Below are 27217 nucleotides of genomic sequence, written 5' to 3'. Positions count from 1 at the left end.
TTGCTATAAAACATGGTAGTGGTCCCATTAGAACTTTAAATCTGAATGTGCTATTAGTTATGGAAACAACTGCCTAAGTACCTGACACAATAAATGTGGAACATAGCACCTGTCAGTGTTTCTTTAGTGTGTACACCTATATGCATCTGGACAGGCATATTGCGGTTTGCTGCCAAAATCACTATGAGCTATGATGCTTCACTACCCCTGGGGAAAATGTTATCAGTTATACAGACCCAAACTACCATTTGTTTTAAATATCATTCATTAGTCAACTTTTCTGTCTAAAATTTGTCAAACTGTGTTTTAAAACTTGTATGAAAATTTAAGTTTTCAATAAAATTTAGTTTTTAAAATTTAAATGTTAATTTAATTTGCCATTAAAACTGAATTTATCAACATTTGTAATTTTCAAACATATTTTCAGACAGGGCTTATCTTGTATCACAATTAGGTTTTTACTGCATTGAAAAATTCCTATAATTAAGGAAGATATAGCAAATTTAGTTTTGGTTTCTCAAGAGCACTTGGACCAGAACTTGCACCCTGTGGAACACCAGCACTACATACTTTCTGACAGGTGTCACATGTTTTCCTTGCAAGGAAATTCAAAAAGACTTCATGTATAAAGTTGAAATAGGTATAGCATGCAAATATAAAAGTTTGACTAAAATTGGCGTAAAACATGTAGCCTGTCAGGAATTACATCACAATTAATACTTCCAGTTCAGTACCCACAAATGTAGTTCTAGTCTATTTTTAGAACATTTTTTCCTCTCTCATTTTGGTGGTGATAGAAGAGTTTTATTTATGCATTTTTGGTAGGGATTTAAAGGTAACTGTTTATTCTTGATAATATGAGCTCAGGGTGTTGTTGTCTGTATGTATTTTGGCGACAGTGCACAGTGAGTAATAAGGCCTTGGTGATGATCCGGAAGTGAAATTCGTGTTCTGGTTACATGCTGTTATGTTGACAGTCAATAATCTAAAAAAAGAGCAGGTCAACCTTTGACAAGAACTTCACCGTGAAGTCATCTTTGAAGGTATTTTAGATTAACATATGATTTGCATTGATTGTCACACAGTGGAAAGGTCAGTACTGAGAAACAAATGTAGAGAACATATAGTAAAATTAATTGTGTACTATGTCCAGATAGGCACCATTTTCATTTAGGTCCAACCTGACATATGAGAAGCCTTTTATGTGAAAACTTGATACAACCATCCATTCAGAAATTAGTGGTCATAACAAGATAGCCACCATGGTAGCCATATTTGATGTCACCATTTTCTACTATACCTTGTAATTAATGTGTATGTAAATGTTCATGGTAATTTTACAAATGGTTTAGGAGGAATCGTGATAAACTTGTTTCATGTATGTAATGTTTCGTGGTAATTTTACAAATGGTTTAGAGGGAATCGTGATAAACTTGCTTCATGTATGTAATGTTTCATGGTAATTTTACAAATGGTTTAGGAGGAATCGTAATAAACTTGTTTCATGTATGTAATGTTTCATGGTAATTTTACAAATGGTTTAGGCAGAATTGTAATAAACTTGTTTCATGTATATAATGTTTCATGGTAATTTTACAAATGGTTTAGGAGGAATTGTAATAAACTTGTGCAAACAGATGGGCACTAGATGACAGAAGAAAGATCATCACATAGCTTCTTCTCTCCTCTGAGCGGCAGAACTATAAATGTGCACAAATCTTAAGAACATTACAAAATTCTTCCTACAGAAATTTGAAGACAAAGAATAAAAATTATTTTTTATTGATTGTTATTTTAAAAACAAAACATTTAAATGCTGCTTCAGATGTTTTTTCTGGACAATCAAGTTTGCATGCATAATAAGCACATTTTCCACATGGACTCCAGACTAAAATGCTATGAACATCCTTGTACAAACAAAAAGAAATATGGGTAACACAAGAACACAGAAATGGTGAGTTTATGCTTATCTGATGACTCGGTCTGATGCAATCTATGCCTACAGTATATGTGTACTTCACTGCGACTGTCCATATGCCAGCAATAACAAAGCAAGAGACTGATTCAAATAAAGCAAGCATGCTGCTGAAGTAAATCTTTTAATTCTCTCTTAGGACAAAATATAGTCATTTATTGCTGACAATATATGAAGATCACATCTGACTTAACACATATAATATTTTGAACCTAAAATTTCCGAATATTTCAAAAATGTATATTTAATGACTAACATATCATAATCATCATGATTTAAAAATGGTAGAATATGCAAATAATAATAAAAATGGATTGATGAGATTAAAACAAGCACTTAAAAATAGAGTACACAGATCTAGATTGATATGGGAGATTCACAAAATTAAAAACGCTAGAACTGTATATATGGTAGAAGTTTCATCTTCCAAGTCTATACATAAAGCACTGTGTATATGTTAACAAACTGTAAATGATATATTTTCTAAAAACATGTCATGGTTTTTTTATTAAAGAAATTCTAAAATTACTGTTTATTTTAATAGGCAAAGCATACACAAGTAAAATTTAACTGGGAGAGAGGGTTCAACAGGAAATAAGAACACAAACGTAATTCATACTCTGCTTGGAACTTTTTCACCATGAATTTACATTGTGGCAAATTCTAGTTGATACTAAAATTAACTGAACTTAAATTTCTTCTGCAGATGCAAAAGCACAGTTGGTATTGCATTAGAATTAAAGTGAAAGGGATACTGATTTCATACCCACCCAAGCCTAAGCTCACATTTCTATGGAATGATATAGTGTTGCCATAAAAAACAAATTGAACAATCAACCATTAACACTTTAAAAAAAACAACAGGAAATCAGAGAATCTCATAGCTTTCACTAGGTGGACCTCACGTGGGTGGGTGAAAAATAAAAAGACCAGTGGTTGTATAGCATTATATATATATATATATATATATATATATATATATATATATATATATATATATATATATATATATATATATATCTATCTTAGAGGTGCATGGTATTACAAGTATACTGAGGTAATGTTTTCCGGTGGTATGTATCATGGTACTAATCTTATGAATTTAATTTGATAATTATTTATTTTCTTACAGAACATTTGTATTTGTTCCAAATTAATTTGAAATATTACAAATATAATTATATCTATGATCCTTTAAACACGTTTGACACATATCACAAATGGAATTGTGATGCCTAAATGGGATGTTGTTAAAGATATTCAGGTCAAGTGCATTCAGATTTAGGAAAATGTGATTTTTTATTAGTATATGTTAGTGTGCAAAGTATGTGCATTCTTTTATATGACTGCACATCATCCTCGGGTCTCCAGAAGATCACTTATTTTCTGTTTGAATATTACACAATTTCTAAGTCCACTACATTTTCTCCTATGCTGAGTAAGTATTTATGGTTACTGGATGTTTGTTTGCTCTCTCTGATCAGTATATTGCCCAGGTGTTAGAAAGTGAAGCTTTGACTTCAGTGTCAACACTTTCTATTTTTATCAACATGCTCTCTACTATCAGCAATGTGCCTTTCATCCCACTATAGTTACAGGGGGGCCCCCGAGTGGCCGAGTGGTCTAAAGCGCTCTTCATTACGGATCACTGCCATCTCACCTCTGTCTGCGGCGGTTCGAGTCTAAGATTCAGCCAATGTGGGTATGTGAGAAAGCTTGCCAGTAGCTTCTCGTGGGTCGGTGGTTCTTTCTGAGGTTTTCTCTGGTTCTTCCTCCACCATTAATACTGGCCGCCATGTATAGCCTATCATGTGCTGCAAAATGGCGTTAAACCCCACAACACAACAACAACAACTATAGTTACAGATTTTAAATTACAACTTATACAACTATTAACACAAACATAGAAAGTTCATCTACAATTAGGAAATTTCTGGGTGGAGGTGTAAGGGTGGGTGTGCTATTTTCTTTTGAGCTCGGATAATTGTTTTTTTTTTTAAGATTAACTATTGTTTTCAAATAATGTAATAGGTATAGTATGCTGTTATTTTGTTTTAAATCTGCATAAGATATAATTGTTGGTCACTAATATATTTGTGGTATACCATATCACACTATGTACAGAAATACTGATATATATGAAAGCTTCCAGATACAGTTCCTTAAAAAAATATCAGCATGGGATCTATGGTTTGTATATAGTTGATGAAGAAGGCTTTCAGCTAAACAGCCTCATTATTAAACAATTTAACATTGGCTTTGTTTAAAGAATGCAAGGACAGAGTTGAGATTGGTTTGATATCTATATTTTCCACCCTGAAGAATGTGAGGAATACCAAATATCCAGTTATCAGAGTAGTACAGTCAACCACCAAATATCCAGTTATCAGAATAGTACAAACACCAAATATCCAGTTATCAGAGTAGTAAAGTCAAACACCAAATATCCAGTTATCACAGTTGTACAGTCAAACACCAGTTACCAGTGCGGAACAGTCAAAAGTTTAAAACATAAATATACTCAACTTAAAGACATGGTAATTCAAATTCATATAAGTACAATTCCATATTATCTTATTATGTGTTTCAAATTTAAATTAATGAGATACAGGCATTCAGAGTTACTCAATGACCCAGCAAGGAGAGTTCCTGACACTCAGAATGTATGGAGATCCAGTTTGGACTTGACATTTTTTAAACTGATTTATAAATGGCGCTGTTACTCTTGATTGGACCCTGAGTGACAAAATCTTGAAACTGAAACCCCAGGTATTATTGCAAACATCAAAGGAATGTAGAATACATCATTAGGAATCAATGCAATCTATCTAAGTGAGCACCAAATGAAATAAAACTGATGAAATAAAACAAATGATTTTGTATTAACATCAGAATTCATTTCACAACTTGTTTTCTCAATAATAAAATTTTACAACATTTAAACTCTGCAGTCACAAAAAACTGATATGGATAGTCAAAACGGTAATGAAAATGCTGATGACACTATTGCATACTGCCCTATCTTCATGTTAGTATCAAGAAAGAACCCGGGTAAAATAGAAAGGTAATTTTCCAAGTATTTGTCCAATTAAGCTGAAAAATCAGTCCAATGCTCATTACTTCAACTTGAATGCACAAATAATGTGGCCAAAATATCAACCATATTTGTTGATGAATTAAAATGAAACTATTTATTGTGTTCGTCCCCTTAGACTGATTGAACTTAAGACTTATTTCTTGAACTTTAACATGTGAAAGACCAGACAATCTGCATCCATGGGTGTAGAAAACACACAAAAGTATATTGTCCTAAATCAAATAGGTGCAAAAAATATGCATCATAAAAAACAATTTCTTGCAGATTCTTTCAACAATGACTCCCACAACCATGATAACAATGAAAATGTTGTTAAAGAAACCTGATACTATGTAACCCTGGAAGACAGTGGAATGTATCAATTATATCATCATGCAATAAGGCTCATGCTTTTAACATAAAAGAAGAAAAAAATTGTCTTCATTGAAATTCTCATTAAATGTTGGAGATTCTTATTTAAAACTAAAGAAGGTAAAATGAAACAAAATTGTCAAAAAGTGGGTTAAGATGTTGATTAATTTAAGAAAAATCTGTATCAAGCCATGATAGCAAGTCATGTAATCTGCACCTGTATCTATAATTACAATTTTACAATTTGACTCCATTCTTTCAAGGTTAGACCAAAGCAGGAATATAATGAGGCCTGAGTTTATCTCATATTGTAAACCAGGAGTTTATATAACTGTTGACCATTTCACTCCATGGGCACCTGTAGTATTGTAAAAACATAACCCAATGTAAAACATCTCTCAAATATTATAACATGCTGACTGTAACTATTTTACTAAGGTTCGACAATTTTCTTTTAAAGGTCAAGTCATATTCATAGCTCTAGCATACAATTAAACTCAGTCAAGATGTTGATTTACAGTTACCAAAATTTCTTGACAATGAATGAGAAATAGTCTCTAAATAAATAACAAGCTTAGTCAATCAGATGGAAGATGACCAGATTATTATGGATCAACTGCAATACAGCCTGACTATGCCAATCATGATAAAAGCTTGCTTAGCAAGTCTGAGTTGCTATAGCATTGACAAACTCTGCCAATCATTATCACATATCAGGATCCTATTCATAATCAAACTTGTCTCACCCATATTCCAAGTATTATCAAAACTGGATCATAAACATGGCCCCAGAACTCATAAAAGTTCAAGTAATTGCTAAAACTAACACCTAACAATGTGCCTGTCAATCTGACTGAGATCTTGATAATATACGCTTCTATTTGAAGCGACATTAACTTGAGACAAGAATATACAGACAGAAAATTAAGTCATACATTGATTTTCAAGAAACTTTTGCAGGAAAAATTAAAACAATGGATATGTATATCAAGTGCATAGAAACATCTGTGATCAATCTATAATAAATATATATCACATGTCAAAGCAAGTAGTGTGAACCCACTATAACACTATGGCTGGGGTCCATAGAACCTGACCATGTTATAGATCGAACTGTATTTTAACCAAGCAAGTCAGTTAGTTGAAGAAAAATGAAGCATGTACGTAAATTTTTGGTTGGGGTGGGTGAGTACTAAAAGCAAGCATGAAAATACATGCTTTTGATTAAATGAAGATAAAACTAGCTTGAAATGCACTTGTACATAGACAACTTACATTTGTGTAGTATAATCCATAATCTGTCAAGTACTGTACATGTATATAAAAAAATCCATGAAATGGAGTATAGACCATGTTACAAAATGTATGTATCAGTCACATCCCATTAGAAAACACCAATAATGTATATAAAAAATTGATATTCCTCATTTGATCTAGAATCAGTTGTCACTGAAATATTCACTACAATACTGTCACCAGTAGCATGTGACTATAGTTGTTTACATGTACTAAAACTGGTGTAGATTTTAGTCAGCTGAAGACAGCTATCCTCTTGCTGAGGCATCCCAAGGGAAGAGGAAAATATAAACATGTGAACAAATTAAAAATTTTAAGAAACTTGTCTGCAAGATACTCCATATTCAATTACCTTGATGGCTAGATATCTATGGTTTCAGAAGATTGAAAATTTAATTTATGTTTTATGCATCTGTTGGTAGTGATTGTAAGTGCACATTTTTTTCCTGCAAAATGGAAACTTTTATGGCACAGTGAATGTATTCCAGTCACTTTGGACAATGCAACAATCCATCAGATTCCATTACTTTTATTTAAATTTGGTGCTGGCATCCTTTTCTGAAAGGTTCTTGTTTTTATTGAAGTATGAAGTGGGCTTTTTTTGATGAAGGTTGCATGTATTTTTGAATTCACCGCTAAAGGACAGCTCTGGGGGACCAAACAAATGCCCAATATTTATTGGAGCTGCATCATCAAATAACTGTAGAACACTGAATGACACTGAATTTTTTTTCCTCATTTGCTTAGTATTTATACAGAATAATCGGTGCTTTAAAGTTTTCAGTTTTCTTTGAAGCTTCAGCAAAGCAAATTTTTCTGGGGACATTTAAAAAGAAAAGAATTTGCCATCATTTGATCAATTTCATCAGTTACTGTTCATCCCTTCAGTAGCATGACTACCAGATACACCAATATGTAGCTCTCCACTTTTATTTTGTTGTTGTTGACATTTCTGGTAGTGGAGTGATGCTGCCTTCCACATAATGCATCAGAAATTTTAAAAAAGGTAAACAGATGCTGGATACACAGGTGTTCTGTTCTGACAAGGATTACTAAAGAACATGTAGGTATTCTGGTCTGATGACAAGGATTACTACAGAACATGTGGGTGTTCTGGTCTGATGACAAGGATTACTACAGAACATGTGGGTGTTCTAAAGGATCTAATTCATGAGTGAAAAGAAGAGGAATTTACATACCATCTACACACAAATGTAAAAATACATAGATTCCAGTGCATTTCATATCAAATTTGTGGCTTCTTTTCATGGTGACTCTGAATTTCTCTACTCCAATTGCATGATTGTATATACAAATTTAAAACAGCTAACAATATCACCAAAAATCAACAGATGCTATATTTTGTCACAAAGAAGGAAAGACCCCACAATTTGAGACACTGGCGAAGCCCAGCCTGATACCTGAATGAACTTTTCACATATTATTTTCTGTACTTTGAAGAAGAAAAAACTACTTTTTCATGTACAGGAAAAAGACATTATCTGAAATTTCCGGAGTCTTCCATAATCATCTTATTTTAGAATTCATATGCGATCTCGTCCCCAAAATGATAAACACCTTACACATTATTTTTCACACTTTTAAGAAATAATTTTGTTTTGGGAGCCACACCATCATCATGTTATATTCAAAAGTGTGTTATAACAGAGTGTGATATAGTGGGGTCACACTGTACATTAAATCCCATATGATAATGTATAACCATATTTACACAAAACAATGAATTTACATCAAAATGAACTAACTGAAGGCTAGCACCGTGTTTAAAGCAGTCTTTTTTATATTGCAACTCCTACCTGAATGGGAATGAAATACACATTTAAAAAAAAAATACTACAAGATTATGACTATAGTTTGTCATGCACCAATCTTCTAAAATTGAAAATAACACTAATTTAGCATGCATAAATAGCCTGCATTAGTACCTTAGTTAATGAGTACAACAAATTTGGTACTTTTTATTCTTCCTGGTACCTTAATTACTGAGTACAACACATTTGGTATTCTCTGTTCTTCCTGGTACCTTAATTACTGAGTACAACACATTTGGTACTCTCTATTCTTCCTGGTACCTTAATTACTGAGTACAACAAATTTGGTACTACTCTTCTTCCTGGTACCTTAATTACTGAGTACAGCAAATTTGGTACTACTTTATTCTTACTGATATAGCAAACAAAATGTCATGTATTGCCTTTTACATTAAAAAAAATTGCAGAGATAATGGCAGGAAATATGTGATACCAAATTTGCTTTTCTCTCTCTCACATTTATATATATATCTAAATGTACCATTTACTTTATCTGTCGGTATATGTCACCAGAGTCAAATATTATTACAACTATTATTGAAATGATCAGTAGATTTCCAGGAACCACTAGGATTACTTTATCACAAAACAAATTACAAGGTAAACTCATTCAAGATGTTGGTTCAAATCTTGCTCTCACCGTCTTCCTCAGGGATTCCTTTTTCAGGGTTATCTCCAAAATAAAAGGCAGGCTTGCCATTGTCACCATCATCTACTTTCCTTTTCTGTAGCCTTCAAAATAAAATAAATAATACTGTTCACATATTTATCACATAACAGCCAAAATTTTTAGTGTCATACTTCACACATAAAAGAGTCCCTCAAAGGGACATATGCTCTAATGAATGAAATTGTTTTAATGAATTCAAGCCAAGAATATTTATTGCTTTTAACTGTTAAGTGTTGGACCATCTCTGATAATCACCAGTGATAAAAGCATTTTCCAAAAAGCTACTGTGGTACACAAATTCGATCTCATATTGGTACCATTTTCAGTTATGACAAAGACATCATCATAAGTCATTTATTGGAAACACTATTTAATAATAAGCATTCGTTCTGCAGATGCAATGGGAACAAGATTTTTAAAACAGCGGTCCTGGCAGCCATATTGGTTGTATGACTGACACTATTTTCATTTAGGTAAAAACTTTTGTCTTAATGATCATCCAATTTGGGGGAGTAGTGACAACAAAGACTTTAAGTCATCACAGCAGCCATATTGGATGAACAACAGGCACATTTATGACCAACTAGGTATCCTGAGTAAAAAGCCCATGCTGATATCGCTTTTCATTTTGAACAGGAGTAGAGATAATAGTTTCAAGATAGGATTTTCCTTTCTGATGGTGGTGTTTGCTTTTGTGGGCTTAATGCCATTTTTCAGCACATGATATATGGCAGCCAGTATAATAGCTGGAGGAAGAACCAAGGTAGGTCCACAGAGCCTTGAGAAGTTACTGGCAAGCTTTCTCATATACCCACATTGTCTGAGACAGAGGTGAGATTTGAATGATCTGTTGAAGAGAGTGCCATAGACCACTCAACCACCGGGGGCAACCCATTCAGGAGGTGTTGCAATAACATGATTTTCAATACAAGTGATGTGGTGGCCATACTGGATATTAGACCCACATCATTTTAATTTAAGACCACTTTCATATTATATCTTTTAGTAAAATGAATATGCAAATTTACATGATTTTCTTTTAAAGCAGAGTTGTATTAACAAGATTTTTAGGATGGCTGTCATGATGGCCATAACTGATGTCAGATAGGCACCATTTGATTTTGGTCCAGCTAGATATCATAAAGTGTCTTTTAATGAAAATCCTTTGCTGATGTGACCATCCATTCATGAGAAGTAGAGAGAAGTTTTAAAAGATGGCAGCTATGGTGGCTAAATTTGTTGTCAGACTGGCAACTTGTTTACTTAACAACAACTCAACATCATAATGTCTTTCTTAAAAAGGAACCATGCTGATATTACCACCCATTTTGGAAGAGTAGCTATAGCAAGATTTTCAAGATGATTGCCAGGGCAGCCATAATGACACCAGACAGGTACCACCTTAATTTGGGACCAATTAGATATCACAAGTCTTTTAGCGAGAGCCCCATGTCAACATGACCATCCATACAGAAGAAGTAGCCAAAAATGTTTTTTCAAAATGGCCTCTGTGGTGGCCATATTGGACATCAGATCAGTACCATTTTACCAAGTAGATATCATTAGAAGTATAGTGAAAACTACATGTTGATATGAATATCCATTCTTGAGGAGTAGCAATAACAAGGTCTCAATATGACTGCCATGGTAGTCATGTCAGATTGGCTCTTTTAGTGAAAATTTGTTTCTTTCAGGCTCTACATACTTTCACCTCAATGACCCTCTTACACTAGTATTTCACACATCTTACACAGCATTTCATCATCTTACAGTGTCATTTCACACATTTTACACTAGTATTTCTCCATCTTACAGTGTCATTTCACATATCTTGCACTATCATTTCACCATTTTACAGTAATATTTCACGTATCTTACACTATAATTTCACCATTTTACAGTGACATTTCAAACACTGTACACTAGCATTTTGCCATCTTACAGTGTCATTTCACACATTTTACACTAGAAATTCTCCATCTTACAGTGACATTTCACATATCTTGCACTACCATTTCACCATATTACAGTGACATTTCAAACACTGTACACTAGCATTTCACACATCTTACACTATAATTTCACCATTTTACAGTGATATTTTGCATATCTTACACTATAATTTCACCATATTACAGCGACATTTCGAACACTGTACACTAGCATTTTGCCATCTTACAGTGTCATTTCACACATTTTACACCAGAAATTCTCCATCTTAGTGACATTTCACATATCTTGCACTACCATTTCACCATTTTACAGTTACATTTCACGTATTTTACACTATAATTTCACCATTTTAAAGTGACATTTAAAACACTATACACTAGCATTTCACCATCTTACACTGACATTTCATATATATATTATTTTAAACTCAAATTTCAACATCCTACAATGACAATAAAACATCTTACAATTCCTACCATTTCATGCATCTTACATGAGCATTTTACCATCCTTTCACACTTCTAACACTAACATTTCATCATTCTACAATGACATTTCACACATCAAACACTAACATTTCATCATTCTACAATGACATTTCACACATCTAACACAAACATTTCATCAACCTACAGACATTTCACACATCTAACACTAACATTTCATCATTCTACAGACATTTCACACATCTAACACTAACATTTCATCATTCTACAATGAAATTTTACACATCTAACACTAACATTTCATCATTCTACAATGACATTTCACACATCTAACACTAACATTTCATCAACCTACAGACATTTCACGCATCTAACATGAACATTTCATTATCCTACAATGATATTTCACACATCTAACACTTACATTTCATCAACCTACAGACATTTCACACATCTAACACGAACATTTCATCAACCTACAGACATTTCACACATCTAACACTAACATTTCATCATTCTACAATGACATTTCACACATCTAACACTTACATTTCATCAACCTACAGACATTTCACACATCTAACACGAACATTTCATCAACCTACAGACATTTCACACATCTAACACTAACATTTCATCATTCTACATTGACATTTCACACATCTAACACTAACATTTCATCAACCTACAGACATTTCACACATCTAACATGAACATTTCATTATCCTACAATGATATTTCACACATCTAACACTTACATTTCATCAACCTACAGACATTTCACACTTCTAATACTAACATTTCATCATTCTACAATGACATTTCACACATCTAACACTATGATTTCATCATCCTACAATGACATTTCACACATCTAACACTATGATTTCATCATCCTACAATGACATTTCACACTAATACTAACATTTCATCATTCTACAATGACATTTCACACATCTAACACTAACATTTCATCAACCTACAGACATTTCACGCATCTAACATGAACATTTCATTATCCTACAATGATATTTCACACATCTAACACTTACATTTCATCAACCTACAGACATTTCACACTTCTAATACTAACATTTCATCATCCTACAGACATTTCACGCATCTAACACTATGATTTCATCATCCTACAATGACATTTCACACATCTAACACTATGATTTCATCATCCTACAATGACATTTCACACTAATACTAACATTTCATCATTCTACAATGACATTTCACACATCTAACACTATGATTTCATCATCCTACAATGACATTTCACACATCTAACACTATGATTTCATCATCCTACAATGACATTTCACACATCTAACACTATGATTTCATCATCCTACAATGACATTTCACACATCTAACACTATGATTTCATCATCCTACAATGACATTTCACACTAATACTAACATTTCATCATTCTACAATGACATTTCACACATCTAACACTAACATTTCATCAACCTACAGACATTTCACGCATCTAACATGAACATTTCATTATCCTACAATGATATTTCACACATCTAACACTTACATTTCATCAACCTACAGACATTTCACACTTCTAATACTAACATTTCATCATCCTACAGACATTTCACGCATCTAACACTATGATTTCATCATCCTACAATGACATTTCACACATCTAACACTATGATTTCATCATCCTACAATGACATTTCACACTAATACTAACATTTCATCATTCTACAATGACATTTCACACATCTAACACTAACATTTCATCAACCTACAGACATTTCACGCATCTAACATGAACATTTCATTATCCTACAATGATATTTCACACATCTAACACTTACATTTCATCAACCTACAGACATTTCACACTTCTAATACTAACATTTCATCATCCTACAATGACATTTCACACATCTAACACTATGATTTCATCATCCTACAATGACATTTCACACATCTAACACTATGATTTCATCATCCTACAATGACATTTCACACTAATACTAACATTTCATCATTCTACAATGACATTTCACACATCTAACACTAACATTTCATCAACCTACAGACATTTCACGCATCTAACATGAACATTTCATTATCCTACAATGATATTTCACACATCTAACACTTACATTTCATCAACCTACAGACATTTCACACTTCTAATACTAACATTTCATCATCCTACAGACATTTCACGCATCTAACACTATGATTTCATCATCCTACAATGACATTTCACACATCTAACACTATGATTTCATCATCCTACAATGACATTTCACACTAATACTAACATTTCATCATTCTACAATGACATTTCACACATCTAACACTAACATTTCATCAACCTACAGACATTTCACGCATCTAACATGAACATTTCATTATCCTACAATGATATTTCACACATCTAACACTAACATTTCATCAACCTACAGACATTTCACACATCTAACATGAACATTTCATTATCCTACAATGATATTTCACACATCTAACACTTACATTTCATCAACCTACAGACATTTCACACTTCTAATACTAACATTTCATCATTCTACAATGACATTTCACACATCTAACACTATGATTTCATCATCCTACAATGACATTTCACACATCTAACACTATGATTTCATCATCCTACAATGACATTTCACACTAATACTAACATTTCATCATTCTACAATGACATTTCACACATCTAACACTAACATTTCATCAACCTACAGACATTTCACGCATCTAACATGAACATTTCATTATCCTACAATGATATTTCACACATCTAACACTTACATTTCATCAACCTACAGACATTTCACACTTCTAATACTAACATTTCATCATCCTACAGACATTTCACGCATCTAACACTATGATTTCATCATCCTACAATGACATTTCACACATCTAACACTATGATTTCATCATCCTACAATGACATTTCACACTAATACTAACATTTCATCATTCTACAATGACATTTCACACATCTAACACTATGATTTCATCATCCTACAATGACATTTCACACATCTAACACTATGATTTCATCATCCTACAATGACATTTCACACATCTAACACTATGATTTCATCATCCTACAATGACATTTCACACATCTAACACTATGATTTCATCATCCTACAATGACATTTCACACTAATACTAACATTTCATCATTCTACAATGACATTTCACACATCTAACACTAACATTTCATCAACCTACAGACATTTCACGCATCTAACATGAACATTTCATTATCCTACAATGATATTTCACACATCTAACACTTACATTTCATCAACCTACAGACATTTCACACTTCTAATACTAACATTTCATCATCCTACAGACATTTCACGCATCTAACACTATGATTTCATCATCCTACAATGACATTTCACACATCTAACACTATGATTTCATCATCCTACAATGACATTTCACACTAATACTAACATTTCATCATTCTACAATGACATTTCACACATCTAACACTAACATTTCATCAACCTACAGACATTTCACGCATCTAACATGAACATTTCATTATCCTACAATGATATTTCACACATCTAACACTTACATTTCATCAACCTACAGACATTTCACACTTCTAATACTAACATTTCATCATCCTACAATGACATTTCACACATCTAACACTATGATTTCATCATCCTACAATGACATTTCACACATCTAACACTATGATTTCATCATCCTACAATGACATTTCACACTAATACTAACATTTCATCATTCTACAATGACATTTCACACATCTAACACTAACATTTCATCAACCTACAGACATTTCACGCATCTAACATGAACATTTCATTATCCTACAATGATATTTCACACATCTAACACTTACATTTCATCAACCTACAGACATTTCACACTTCTAATACTAACATTTCATCATCCTACAGACATTTCACGCATCTAACACTATGATTTCATCATCCTACAATGACATTTCACACATCTAACACTATGATTTCATCATCCTACAATGACATTTCACACTAATACTAACATTTCATCATTCTACAATGACATTTCACACATCTAACACTAACATTTCATCAACCTACAGACATTTCACGCATCTAACATGAACATTTCATTATCCTACAATGATATTTCACACATCTAACACTTACATTTCATCAACCTACAGACATTTCACACTTCTAATACTAACATTTCATCATCCTACAATGACATTTCACACATCTAACACTATGATTTCATCATCCTACAATGACATTTCACACATCTAACACTATGATTTCATCATCCTACAATGACATTTCACACTAATACTAACATTTCATCATTCTACAATGACATTTCACACATCTAACACTAACATTTCATCAACCTACAGACATTTCACGCATCTAACATGAACATTTCATTATCCTACAATGATATTTCACACATCTAACACTTACATTTCATCAACCTACAGACATTTCACACTTCTAATACTAACATTTCATCATCCTACAGACATTTCACGCATCTAACACTATGATTTCATCATCCTACAATGACATTTCACACTTCTAATACTAACATTTCATCATTCTACAATGACATTTCACACATCTAACACTATGATTTCATCATCCTACAATGACATTTCACACATCTAATACTAACATTTCATCATCCTACAATGACATTTCACACATCTAACACTATGATTTCATCATCCTACAATGACATTTCACACTTCTAATACTAACATTTCATCATTCTACAATGACATTTCACACATCTAACACTAACATTTCATCATCCTACAATGACATTTCACACATCTAACACTATGATTTCATCATCCTACAATGACATTTCACACATCTAACACTATGATTTCATCATCCTACAATGACATTTCACACTAATACTAACATTTCATCATCCTACAGACATTTCACGCATCTAACACTATGATTTCATCATCCTACAATGACATTTCACACTTCTAATACTAACATTTCATCATTCTACAATGACATTTCACACATCTAACACTAACATTTCATCATCCTACAATGACATTTCACACATCTAACACTATGATTTCATCATCCTACAATGACATTTCACACTAATACTAACATTTCATCATCCTACAGACATTTCACGCATCTAACACTATGATTTCATCATCCTACAATGACATTTCACACTTCTAATACTAACATTTCATCATTCTACAATGACATTTCACACATCTAACACTATGATTTCATCATCCTACAATGACATTTCACACATCTAACACTATGATTTCATCATCCTACAATGACATTTCACACTAATACTAACATTTCATCATCCTACAGACATTTCACGCATCTAACACTATGATTTCATCATCCTACAATGACATTTCACACTAATACTAACATTTCATCATCCTACAGACATTTCACGCATCTAACACTATGATTTCATCATCCTACAATGACATTTCACACATCTAACACTATGATTTCATCATCCTACAATGACATTTCACACTAATACTAACATTTCATCATTCTACAATGACATTTCACACATCTAACACTAACATTTCATCAACCTACAGACATTTCACGCATCTAACATGAACATTTCATTATCCTACAATGATATTTCACACATCTAACACTTACATTTCATCAACCTACAGACATTTCACACTTCTAATACTAACATTTCATCATCCTACAGACATTTCACGCATCTAACACTATGATTTCATCATCCTACAATGACATTTCACACTTCTAATACTAACATTTCATCATTCTACAATGACATTTCACACATCTAACACTATGATTTCATCATCCTACAATGACATTTCACACATCTAATACTAACATTTCATCATCCTACAATGACATTTCACACATCTAACACTATGATTTCATCATCCTACAATGACATTTCACACTTCTAATACTAACATTTCATCATTCTACAATGACATTTCACACATCTAACACTAACATTTCATCATCCTACAATGACATTTCACACATCTAACACTATGATTTCATCATCCTACAATGACATTTCACACATCTAACACTATGATTTCATCATCCTACAATGACATTTCACACTAATACTAACATTTCATCATCCTACAGACATTTCACGCATCTAACACTATGATTTCATCATCCTACAATGACATTTCACACTTCTAATACTAACATTTCATCATTCTACAATGACATTTCACACATCTAACACTAACATTTCATCATCCTACAATGACATTTCACACATCTAACACTATGATTTCATCATCCTACAATGACATTTCACACTAATACTAACATTTCATCATCCTACAGACATTTCACGCATCTAACACTATGATTTCATCATCCTACAATGACATTTCACACTTCTAATACTAACATTTCATCATTCTACAATGACATTTCACACATCTAACACTATGATTTCATCATCCTACAATGACATTTCACACATCTAACACTATGATTTCATCATCCTACAATGACATTTCACACTAATACTAACATTTCATCATCCTACAGACATTTCACGCATCTAACACTATGATTTCATCATCCTACAATGACATTTCACACTAATACTAACATTTCATCATTCTACAATGACATTTCACACATCTAACACTAACATTTCATCATTCTACAATGACATTTCACACATCTAACACTATGATTTCATCATCCTACAATGACATTTCACACTAATACTAACATTTCATCATCCTACAGACATTTCACGCATCTAACACTATGATTTCATCATCCTACAATGACATTTCACACTTCTAATACTAACATTTCATCATTCTACAATGACATTTCACACATCTAACACTAACATTTCATCATCCTACAATGACATTTCACACATCTAACACTATGATTTCATCATCCTACAATGACATTTCACACTTCTAATACTAACATTTCATCATTCTACAATGACATTTCACACATCTAACACTATGATTTCATCATCCTACAATGACATTTCACACATCTAACACTATGATTTCATCATCCTACAATGACATTTCACACTAATACTAACATTTCATCATCCTACAGACATTTCACGCATCTAACACTATGATTTCATCATCCTACAATGACATTTCACACTTCTAATACTAACATTTCATCATTCTACAATGACATTTCACACATCTAACACTAACATTTCATCATCCTACAATGACATTTCACACATCTAACACTATGATTTCATCATCCTACAATGACATTTCACACTTCTAATACTAACATTTCATCATTCTACAATGACATTTCACACATCTAACACTATGATTTCATCATCCTACAATGACATTTCACACATCTAACACTATGATTTCATCATCCTACAATGACATTTCACACTAATACTAACATTTCATCATCCTACAGACATTTCACGCATCTAACACTATGATTTCATCATCCTACAATGACATTTCACACTTCTAATACTAACATTTCATCATTCTACAATGACATTTCACACATCTAACACTAACATTTCATCATCCTACAATGACATTTCACACATCTAACACTATGATTTCATCATCCTACAATGACATTTCACACTAATACTAACATTTCATCATCCTACAGACATTTCACGCATCTAACACTATGATTTCATCATCCTACAATGACATTTCACACTTCTAATACTAACATTTCATCATTCTACAATGACATTTCACACATCTAACACTAACATTTCATCATCCTACAATGACATTTCACACATCTAACACTATGATTTCATCATCCTACAATGACATTTCACACATCTAACACTATGATTTCATCATCCTACAATGACATTTCACACATCTAACACTATGATTTCATCATCCTACAATGACATTTCACACTAATACTAACATTTCATCATCCTACAGACATTTCACGCATCTAACACTATGATTTCATCATCCTACAATGACATTTCACACTTCTAATACTAACATTTCATCATTCTACAATGACATTTCACACATCTAACACTAACATTTCATCATCCTACAATGACATTTCACACATCTAACACTATGATTTCATCATCCTACAATGACATTTCACACATCTAACACTATGATTTCATCATCCTACAATGACATTTCACACTAATACTAACATTTCATCATCCTACAGACATTTCACGCATCTAACACTATGATTTCATCATCCTACAATGACATTTCACACTTCTAATACTAACATTTCATCATTCTACAATGACATTTCACACATCTAACACTATGATTTCATCATCCTACAATGACATTTCACACATCTAACACTATGATTTCATCATCCTACAATGACATTTCACACTAATACTAACATTTCATCATCCTACAGACATTTCACGCATCTAACACTATGATTTCATCATCCTACAATGACATTTCACACTTCTAATACTAACATTTCATCATTCTACAATGACATTTCACACATCTAACACTAACATTTCATCATCCTACAATGACATTTCACACATCTAACACTATGATTTCATCATCCTACAATGACATTTCACACTTCTAATACTAACATTTCATCATTCTACAATGACATTTCACACATCTAACACTATGATTTCATCATCCTACAATGACATTTCACACATCTAACACTATGATTTCATCATCCTACAATGACATTTCACACTAATACTAACATTTCATCATCCTACAGACATTTCACGCATCTAACACTATGATTTCATCATCCTACAATGACATTTCACACTTCTAATACTAACATTTCATCATTCTACAATGACATTTCACACATCTAACACTAACATTTCATCATCCTACAATGACATTTCACACATCTAACACTATGATTTCATCATCCTACAATGACATTTCACACTTCTAATACTAACATTTCATCATTCTACAATGACATTTCACACATCTAACACTATGATTTCATCATCCTACAATGACATTTCACACATCTAACACTATGATTTCATCATCCTACAATGACATTTCACACTTCTAATACTAACATTTCATCATCCTACAATGACATTTCACACATCTAACACTATGATTTCATCATCCTACAATGACATTTCACACATCTAACACTATGATTTCATCATCCTACAATGACATTTCACATGACTTGTCTCTGTGCATTTCAAGTAGTGCTCAAGAGTGCGAACGAGATCTTGCATGGATGCTGTTATTGACCTGTCTATGGAAAGAATGAATGATGACTCTTTGGTTACCGACAGATGGTAGCCAATTTTGGGCTACAAACCCTGGTTGTGTCAAGAGATCCACCAAACCCTCCAATCTGAACTGACAAAGAGTTCAGATCAAGATAATGGGCTTGCTTACAATGCATGTGGACACAAAAGCTATAAGAAAACATGACTTATATGATAGTGATTTTAGTGATGTGTAGAGTAGAGGTTCAAATGGATTCGGATTGGTTCCATCTGGAAATAGGGTGATGGATTTTGGTTGATTGAAATCATGTATATATGCTGCCCAAAATCATATCTGCCGTAATGCCAGTACGTGTCCAGTATGATGGGGCAGTAGCTTTTGATAGGGATTGGGGCCAACTGATTCTCCTCAAAAAGCCAGAAAGAAAAAAAGTCAGCCAGTTAAGGGACTGAGGCATGCAAGGGATGATGTTAGTATGGTACAGTCCCTTAAAAAAACACACCACTTTCCCTCATAAGCCTTCAGAGTGGAGGGCTTCTTGTTTTTGAGATTCGCTCCACAATTGATGGCTTTAATTGTTTGTCTTGCAAGTCTGTCCTGATAAGAGTTGAGCATGTAGAAGAAGAGGACAGTCTGGGCAGGTAAAGACCATCCATGACCATGGTTGCTGGATAAGATTCAGGTTGTCTGGAATCTTATTGCCTATTTATCACTAGAACAAGTAGACTGGTGACTGAGGACTTGTCTCACCTGAGAGGGGCTATCATAATCACCTTGCCATTCTAACTCTGTAATGTCTGGATTATTTTCAGTCTCAGCATCGTGGGCAGGGAATCAAATCCCCACAATGCCTATCAAATGATTGACAATGCATCCAGGGCCCAAGCTTTTGAGTTTGAAAGAATATTCCATATCAAATGACTTGACCCCTTCTGGACAGAGTGGACATTGAGTTTGCCAGGAATGTGTCTAATTTGTATGTTGATATGGAGACTGTTGCACTAATGTAGAAACTGCCAGATCAGAACACAGGCTGGATGATTTGGACTGTTTTTGGATCAGGGTCTATCTTTTCAGAAGTGAAAGGCATTGATGACAGCCTTCATTTCAAGGTTGTTGATGTGTAGAGGCCATTCCCATGTGTTGCTGATGGTAGTGAAGGTTGTCAACCTGTGGGCACCCAACTGTAAGTACTGGTGTCAGTACCTACCCTTGTTTCTGTTAGGAGCTTCTCTAGTGGGATTCCAATGGTCACCTAACTTGGGTTGCACCAATGATGCAGGAATGATTGAATCTCGGGCATGACCATGGCTGATCAAGGGACCTGAAACAGGGTGCTATTGTGCTTGCAATGTTTGTATATAAAAAAAGCCAAGTTTGAGCATGTCCACACTGAATAAACTGAGGAGTGGCAAAAATTCTCTCACTAAAATCCAAGTATCTGTTGGAAATGGACACCGCAGTCGCACCAGATTCCAGCTGGGTAAAAATTCCATGTTCAGATGATTTTTGTTGTTGTGGGGTTTAACGCCATTCTACAGCACGATAGGCTATACATGGCGGCCAGTATTAATGGTGGAGGAAGAACCCGGAAAACCCCGGAAAGAACCACCGACCCACGAGAAGCTACTGGCAAGCTTTCTCACATGCCCACATTGGCTGAATCTTAGACTCGAACCGCAGCAGACAGAGGTGAGATGGCAGTGATCCGTAACGAAGAGCGCTTTAGACCACTCGGCCACTCGGGGCCCCCCCATGTTCAGATGAACAAAATTCTGGGATGGATGAAGGTCTGACTTTCCCAGATCAATAGAAAGCCTGGATGACCAAAAGGAGAAGGGAGATTGCTCCTGACTTGGGGTAGAATAGAACTTACATGTTTCTGGACGATGTTGTCCGGGTACTCTGCCATTGTTGTAAATGACATTGATCGGAACATGGTGACAATGTAATCCATAATTTCAGTAAAGGCCAAAGGGAGAACATGGAACTGATAAAATGTGTTGCGGTGAGCAGAATGGAGAAAAATTTTGTGCCACAGGATGAATAGGGATGTGAAAATATCTGTCAGTCAGATCGAGATGGATGGCATAGTCGTCCCACCGAGCACAGGCGTGGATTGTACTTGCCATCTCCACCTTGAATTGGTTGAGGCGACTCCACTCAAAGATGGGTCTCAACTTACTGTTTTCTTTCTGAAAAGAATCAGCCTTGAATAAAACTGAAAGGATTGTGGTCTTTGCACAAGCTCTACCACCTGTTGTTTTGTTTTTTTAAGTGACTGTATCTCCTGTTGTAGAAAGGCATTATTTTCCTGATCTGATGCTATGTCTGTAAATAGGCAATGAATGTGATTCATGAACAAAACCTGAAGCCCATCCAAATAACCTGGATCACCCCCCAACCCCATTCTGAGTGAATAGGTAGATCCAGTGAAGTCAAAATTCAGTTTCTTACCACCTCTATATGATTGCTTCCTAGGGATCGATATTGGTGCATATGTGATTGAGAAGATCCCCTGTCCTGAGGCATTTAACATCCCTTCAAACTGGTGTGGACTGAGTGGTTCCAAAAGCCCAAGCAAGTTGAATGGTGAGGTGGAAGGAAAGTTCCCAAGCTGCCTGCCTCTGAACTTCTTCTGTTCTTCCTCCAAAGCAATGGTAACCTGAACATGGCTGTCCAGAAAGGAAGGGTATGACAAGGTTTGAGATGTGGATCACAGACATGTAACACATTGTATCAGAAGTAAACTGTCTGAACTAGTCAAAGTATCAGCCATGGTATGGTGAGCAGCTTTGATCAATGACTCTAGAAATCCTGGCCATTGCCTCCCAAGTGAGGCTTCAGTTAGGTGTCTCTGTAGAGTCTGAAAGGTGCCAATGAGGCCAACAATGAAGATGGTACAATGACATCCCAAAACCAGCTAAACCAAGCATGAAGCACATTTGTCTGTCTTATAAAACAGACAAGTGGACATAGGAACAGCTGTTATAATTTTGTTAAGTGCAGGGAGATTAGTACTGAAGGTATTTGTTGCCTTAAGCCCATCTCTTCCTCTTCGTAGAGATCTACCAATTCTTTAGTGGAGGGCATTATGAAGCAGCCAACACCCTAAAAATGTCCTTGAAAGTGGCTTGAATGCTAAACTTCAGTCCATTCCATGGCTGTGTCCGAGTATGATGTAAAGGATATTTGATCTGAAGGAGTTCCATTGCACTCACTGTGTGAGTGTGTGTATGATTTTGATTTTTAACGTAGCTTTAACAATTTTTCAGTCATATCGCTACGATGTCTGCAATGTGGCAGTTTATAGTGATGTCTAGCACTGGGGCTTAATGCTGCAGACATGTAGCATCATGTCCCACCCAGTCACATTATCCTGACACCAGGTCAACCAGTCCTAACACTAGCCTCTTAATGCTGAGTGCCAAGCGAGGCAGCTGTTAGTACTATTTTTGTTCTTCTTTGGTAAGACTTGGCCAGGGTTTAAACCCGCAAACTCCTGCACCCAAGGTGGATGCTCTAACCACTAGGCCATTGGAGCAGTCCACCCAACTGTGTATACTTGCAGCTTTGGGGAAGACATACCAGGTGGTCTGACAATTCAATTCCATCCCTATGAAACTTTCACTAGCTCTCCACTGTGGACAAACATGAACCTACAAGTCTGGACCTGCTGGCTAGTTTGCCCAGCAAATCGTTGGACTGTAAGCTGGTTGCATAGAAAGTGGTCAGGTTATCCCTGTTACTTAATGAAGGAATCAAAAAGGTCAGGTCGCATTCAAAATTGATACACTATGCTTTGAACTATGCATTTCAAATATTTAGTTGATCATTCTAATGAAACTATACAAGGAAAAAAACAAAGCATAAATCAGCAATGCAGCATGTTAAAAACAAGCTAAAACCAACTCTGTTACAAACAGTGCAAGTGAAAAAGTCAAAGTCATGAGGTCAACGATAGCACGGTGTGACATGGTCTTACAAGGACAAAGTCACTAAATGAGACAAAATCACTCATATTTTAAAAAAGACAACCTGAAGCAGAATGATTAATCCACACAATAAATCCAACAGGAATGTTGGAGGAGTCAAAAATGGCTTGGACTGTGGGAGGATAAACTGGATGATGTTATCCAGTACAGCAGCGAAGTTAAAAGCTAGTGTCGGAGGGAGGTAACAGGCAAGAGTTATTGTCCTTTGTCTACTGAAATAGAAAGAAAGACGATTTTTGTCACTTAGTAGGGCTGGATTTGTGAGGTAGACGGCTAATATTCCTACGGTAATGTGACTGAGTAATGAATTTGAATTTGAAATAGATTCTGCAATTCTAAATCACAAACTAATACATGAATGTAATCCATTTTAAGGCCAATGATACCGAAACCTGGCATTGTTAAGAAAAAAAATCCAAACTGAATAAGCACTGTTCATTCATCACAACGTGTATTTCTGGCTTACTTACCACAAGTCACCCATATACCGATAAGATTTCACTATTAGGTAACAAAGAAACTAAGTTTCAGCTATCTGAATTCCCTCTTAAAACTGATTCTACAATAATGTAACAATGTAACTGCTGTAATGGACCTTATCAGTGGGCACATTAAGTAAGTGAGCATCTACTAGTGATTGTCCTCTGCTGTCTGATGATTGGATAAGCAACTGTGGGCTGCAATGGTGCATTTCAGTTACTATTTTTGCATGACAAATAAGACAAACTTATTTATTTACACATGGATGGCAACAGATCATAGAATGGATTAACAGCAAGATGTCTTTTTGTTGTTGTTGTTGTTGTAGGGTTTAACGCCATTTTTCAGCACACGATACTATACATGGCGGCCAGTATTAATGGTGGAGGAAGAACCTGGGAAAACCCTGGAAAGAACCACTGACTCAAAAGAAGCTACTTGCAAGATTTCTCACATACCCACATTGGCTGAATCTGAGACTCGAACCCATGCAGACAGAGATGAGATGGAAATGATCCGTAATGGAGAGTGCTTTAGACTACTCGGCCACTCGGGGCCCACAAGATGTCTTTTAATGATTGGCAAAGTTTGTCTACAGAGCTTTAGTGCTAGAGGCAATTTTGGACTGTGTACTGTTACTCAATAATTTACACATTACATTACATTAGTGACATAGGTCATTTCTGGTGTACTGTCATATGCATCCAGTAAGATCTTTAATATTTCTTATTTATTCTTAGAAATTGAAGAAAATGTGCTTTTAATCTTTAAAACACCTTAAAAAGAAAGTGATACAAGTGCATTTATGCAAGCAGAAGTTGTTCAATAGTGGGTGGCATAGTTTAAAATACTGCTGAAACTCTGCAAATCGAGCATGCAATACACTGATCACTAGTCTATGCTTGGTCTCCATCAATCAAATGTTTGCCTATTGTAAACCAAAGCTAAAACTATGCATCAATAATATCGGCTTACCAAATGTTTTAGATGCTACAAGTTCATTTGTGATGTGTGATGTGATTTTGATTTTTAACGTAGCTTTAACAATTTTTCAGTCATATCGCTATGATGTCTGCAGTGTGGCAGTTTATAGTGATGTCTAGCACTGGGGCTTCATGCCGCAGACATGTAGCATGATGTCCCACCCAGTCACATTATCCTGACACCCTGATGACCAGTCCTAACACTAACCTCTTAATGCTGAACGCCAAGCAAGGCAGCTGTTAGTACCATTTTTTTAAAGTTTCTGGTATGACTCGGCCGGGGATCAAACCCACAACCTCCCGCATCCGAGGCGGATGCTCTAACCACTAGGACCTTGGAGCAGTACAAGTTCATTTAAGTATGGATTTAGCAGCAGAAGGCAAGAATCAACCACTAGGAATTTGTCTACTAAATGCACTTAAGGGCTTTAAATGTCCCAAAAAGGAAGGAAATTATGGTACATACTCAGGCTGTCCAGGATTAATGGAAAAAGACCCTGCCATGAAGTGAGCAAGAGTTTATGTTTTGTTCAGCATACCCAGGGTCCCCCAGTCATTCAAAATGCATTATTCAAAGCCAATTTTAAAAAAGACCAAATAACATCATGTGAAACAAGCTGAGAGCATATTACTTGCACCAGTCAGGTTACTGCTAGTAAAAAAAATATACCCCTCTTTATTATGATAACCCTGATTGCCTGAACATTTAGAAAGCTGAGTGCACAATCAGTTATTCACCATGTTAGAGGGGCCAGAAGTAGTTGATTTCTGTCTGATGACACCATTACACACTGACTGCTTTCTTCTGAGAAAACACAGCACTTGACATACAATCACAGGGCC

General features: G+C 34.7%; 1 protein-coding gene across 5 annotated transcripts in view; it reads right to left on the bottom strand.

Annotated features, from left to right (window-relative positions):
- Window positions 1-1766: 1766 nt before the first annotated feature.
- LOC149789481 (electroneutral sodium bicarbonate exchanger 1-like) overlaps window positions 1767-27217 on the bottom strand; it is a 258615-nt gene continuing 233164 nt past the window's right edge. For 4 of the 5 annotated variants that reach the window (XM_089971498.1, XM_089971496.1, XM_089971495.1 and 1 more), the window contains one exon: window positions 1767-9283. In XM_089971498.1, the coding sequence (XP_089827624.1) occupies window positions 9175-9283 (109 nt within the window). In that variant the 3' untranslated portion in view covers window positions 1767-9174. The remainder of the gene's footprint in view (window positions 9284-27217) is intronic. The other variant, XR_016423667.1, reaches the window with a different exon arrangement.

The sequence above is a fragment of the Sinohyriopsis cumingii genome, chromosome 10, assembly GCF_028554795.1.
Source record: "Sinohyriopsis cumingii isolate HCF-2022 chromosome 10, ASM2855479v2, whole genome shotgun sequence".
Lineage (NCBI taxonomy): Eukaryota > Metazoa > Mollusca > Bivalvia > Unionida > Unionidae > Sinohyriopsis > Sinohyriopsis cumingii.
This window is presented reverse-complemented; position numbering and strand designations above follow the sequence as displayed.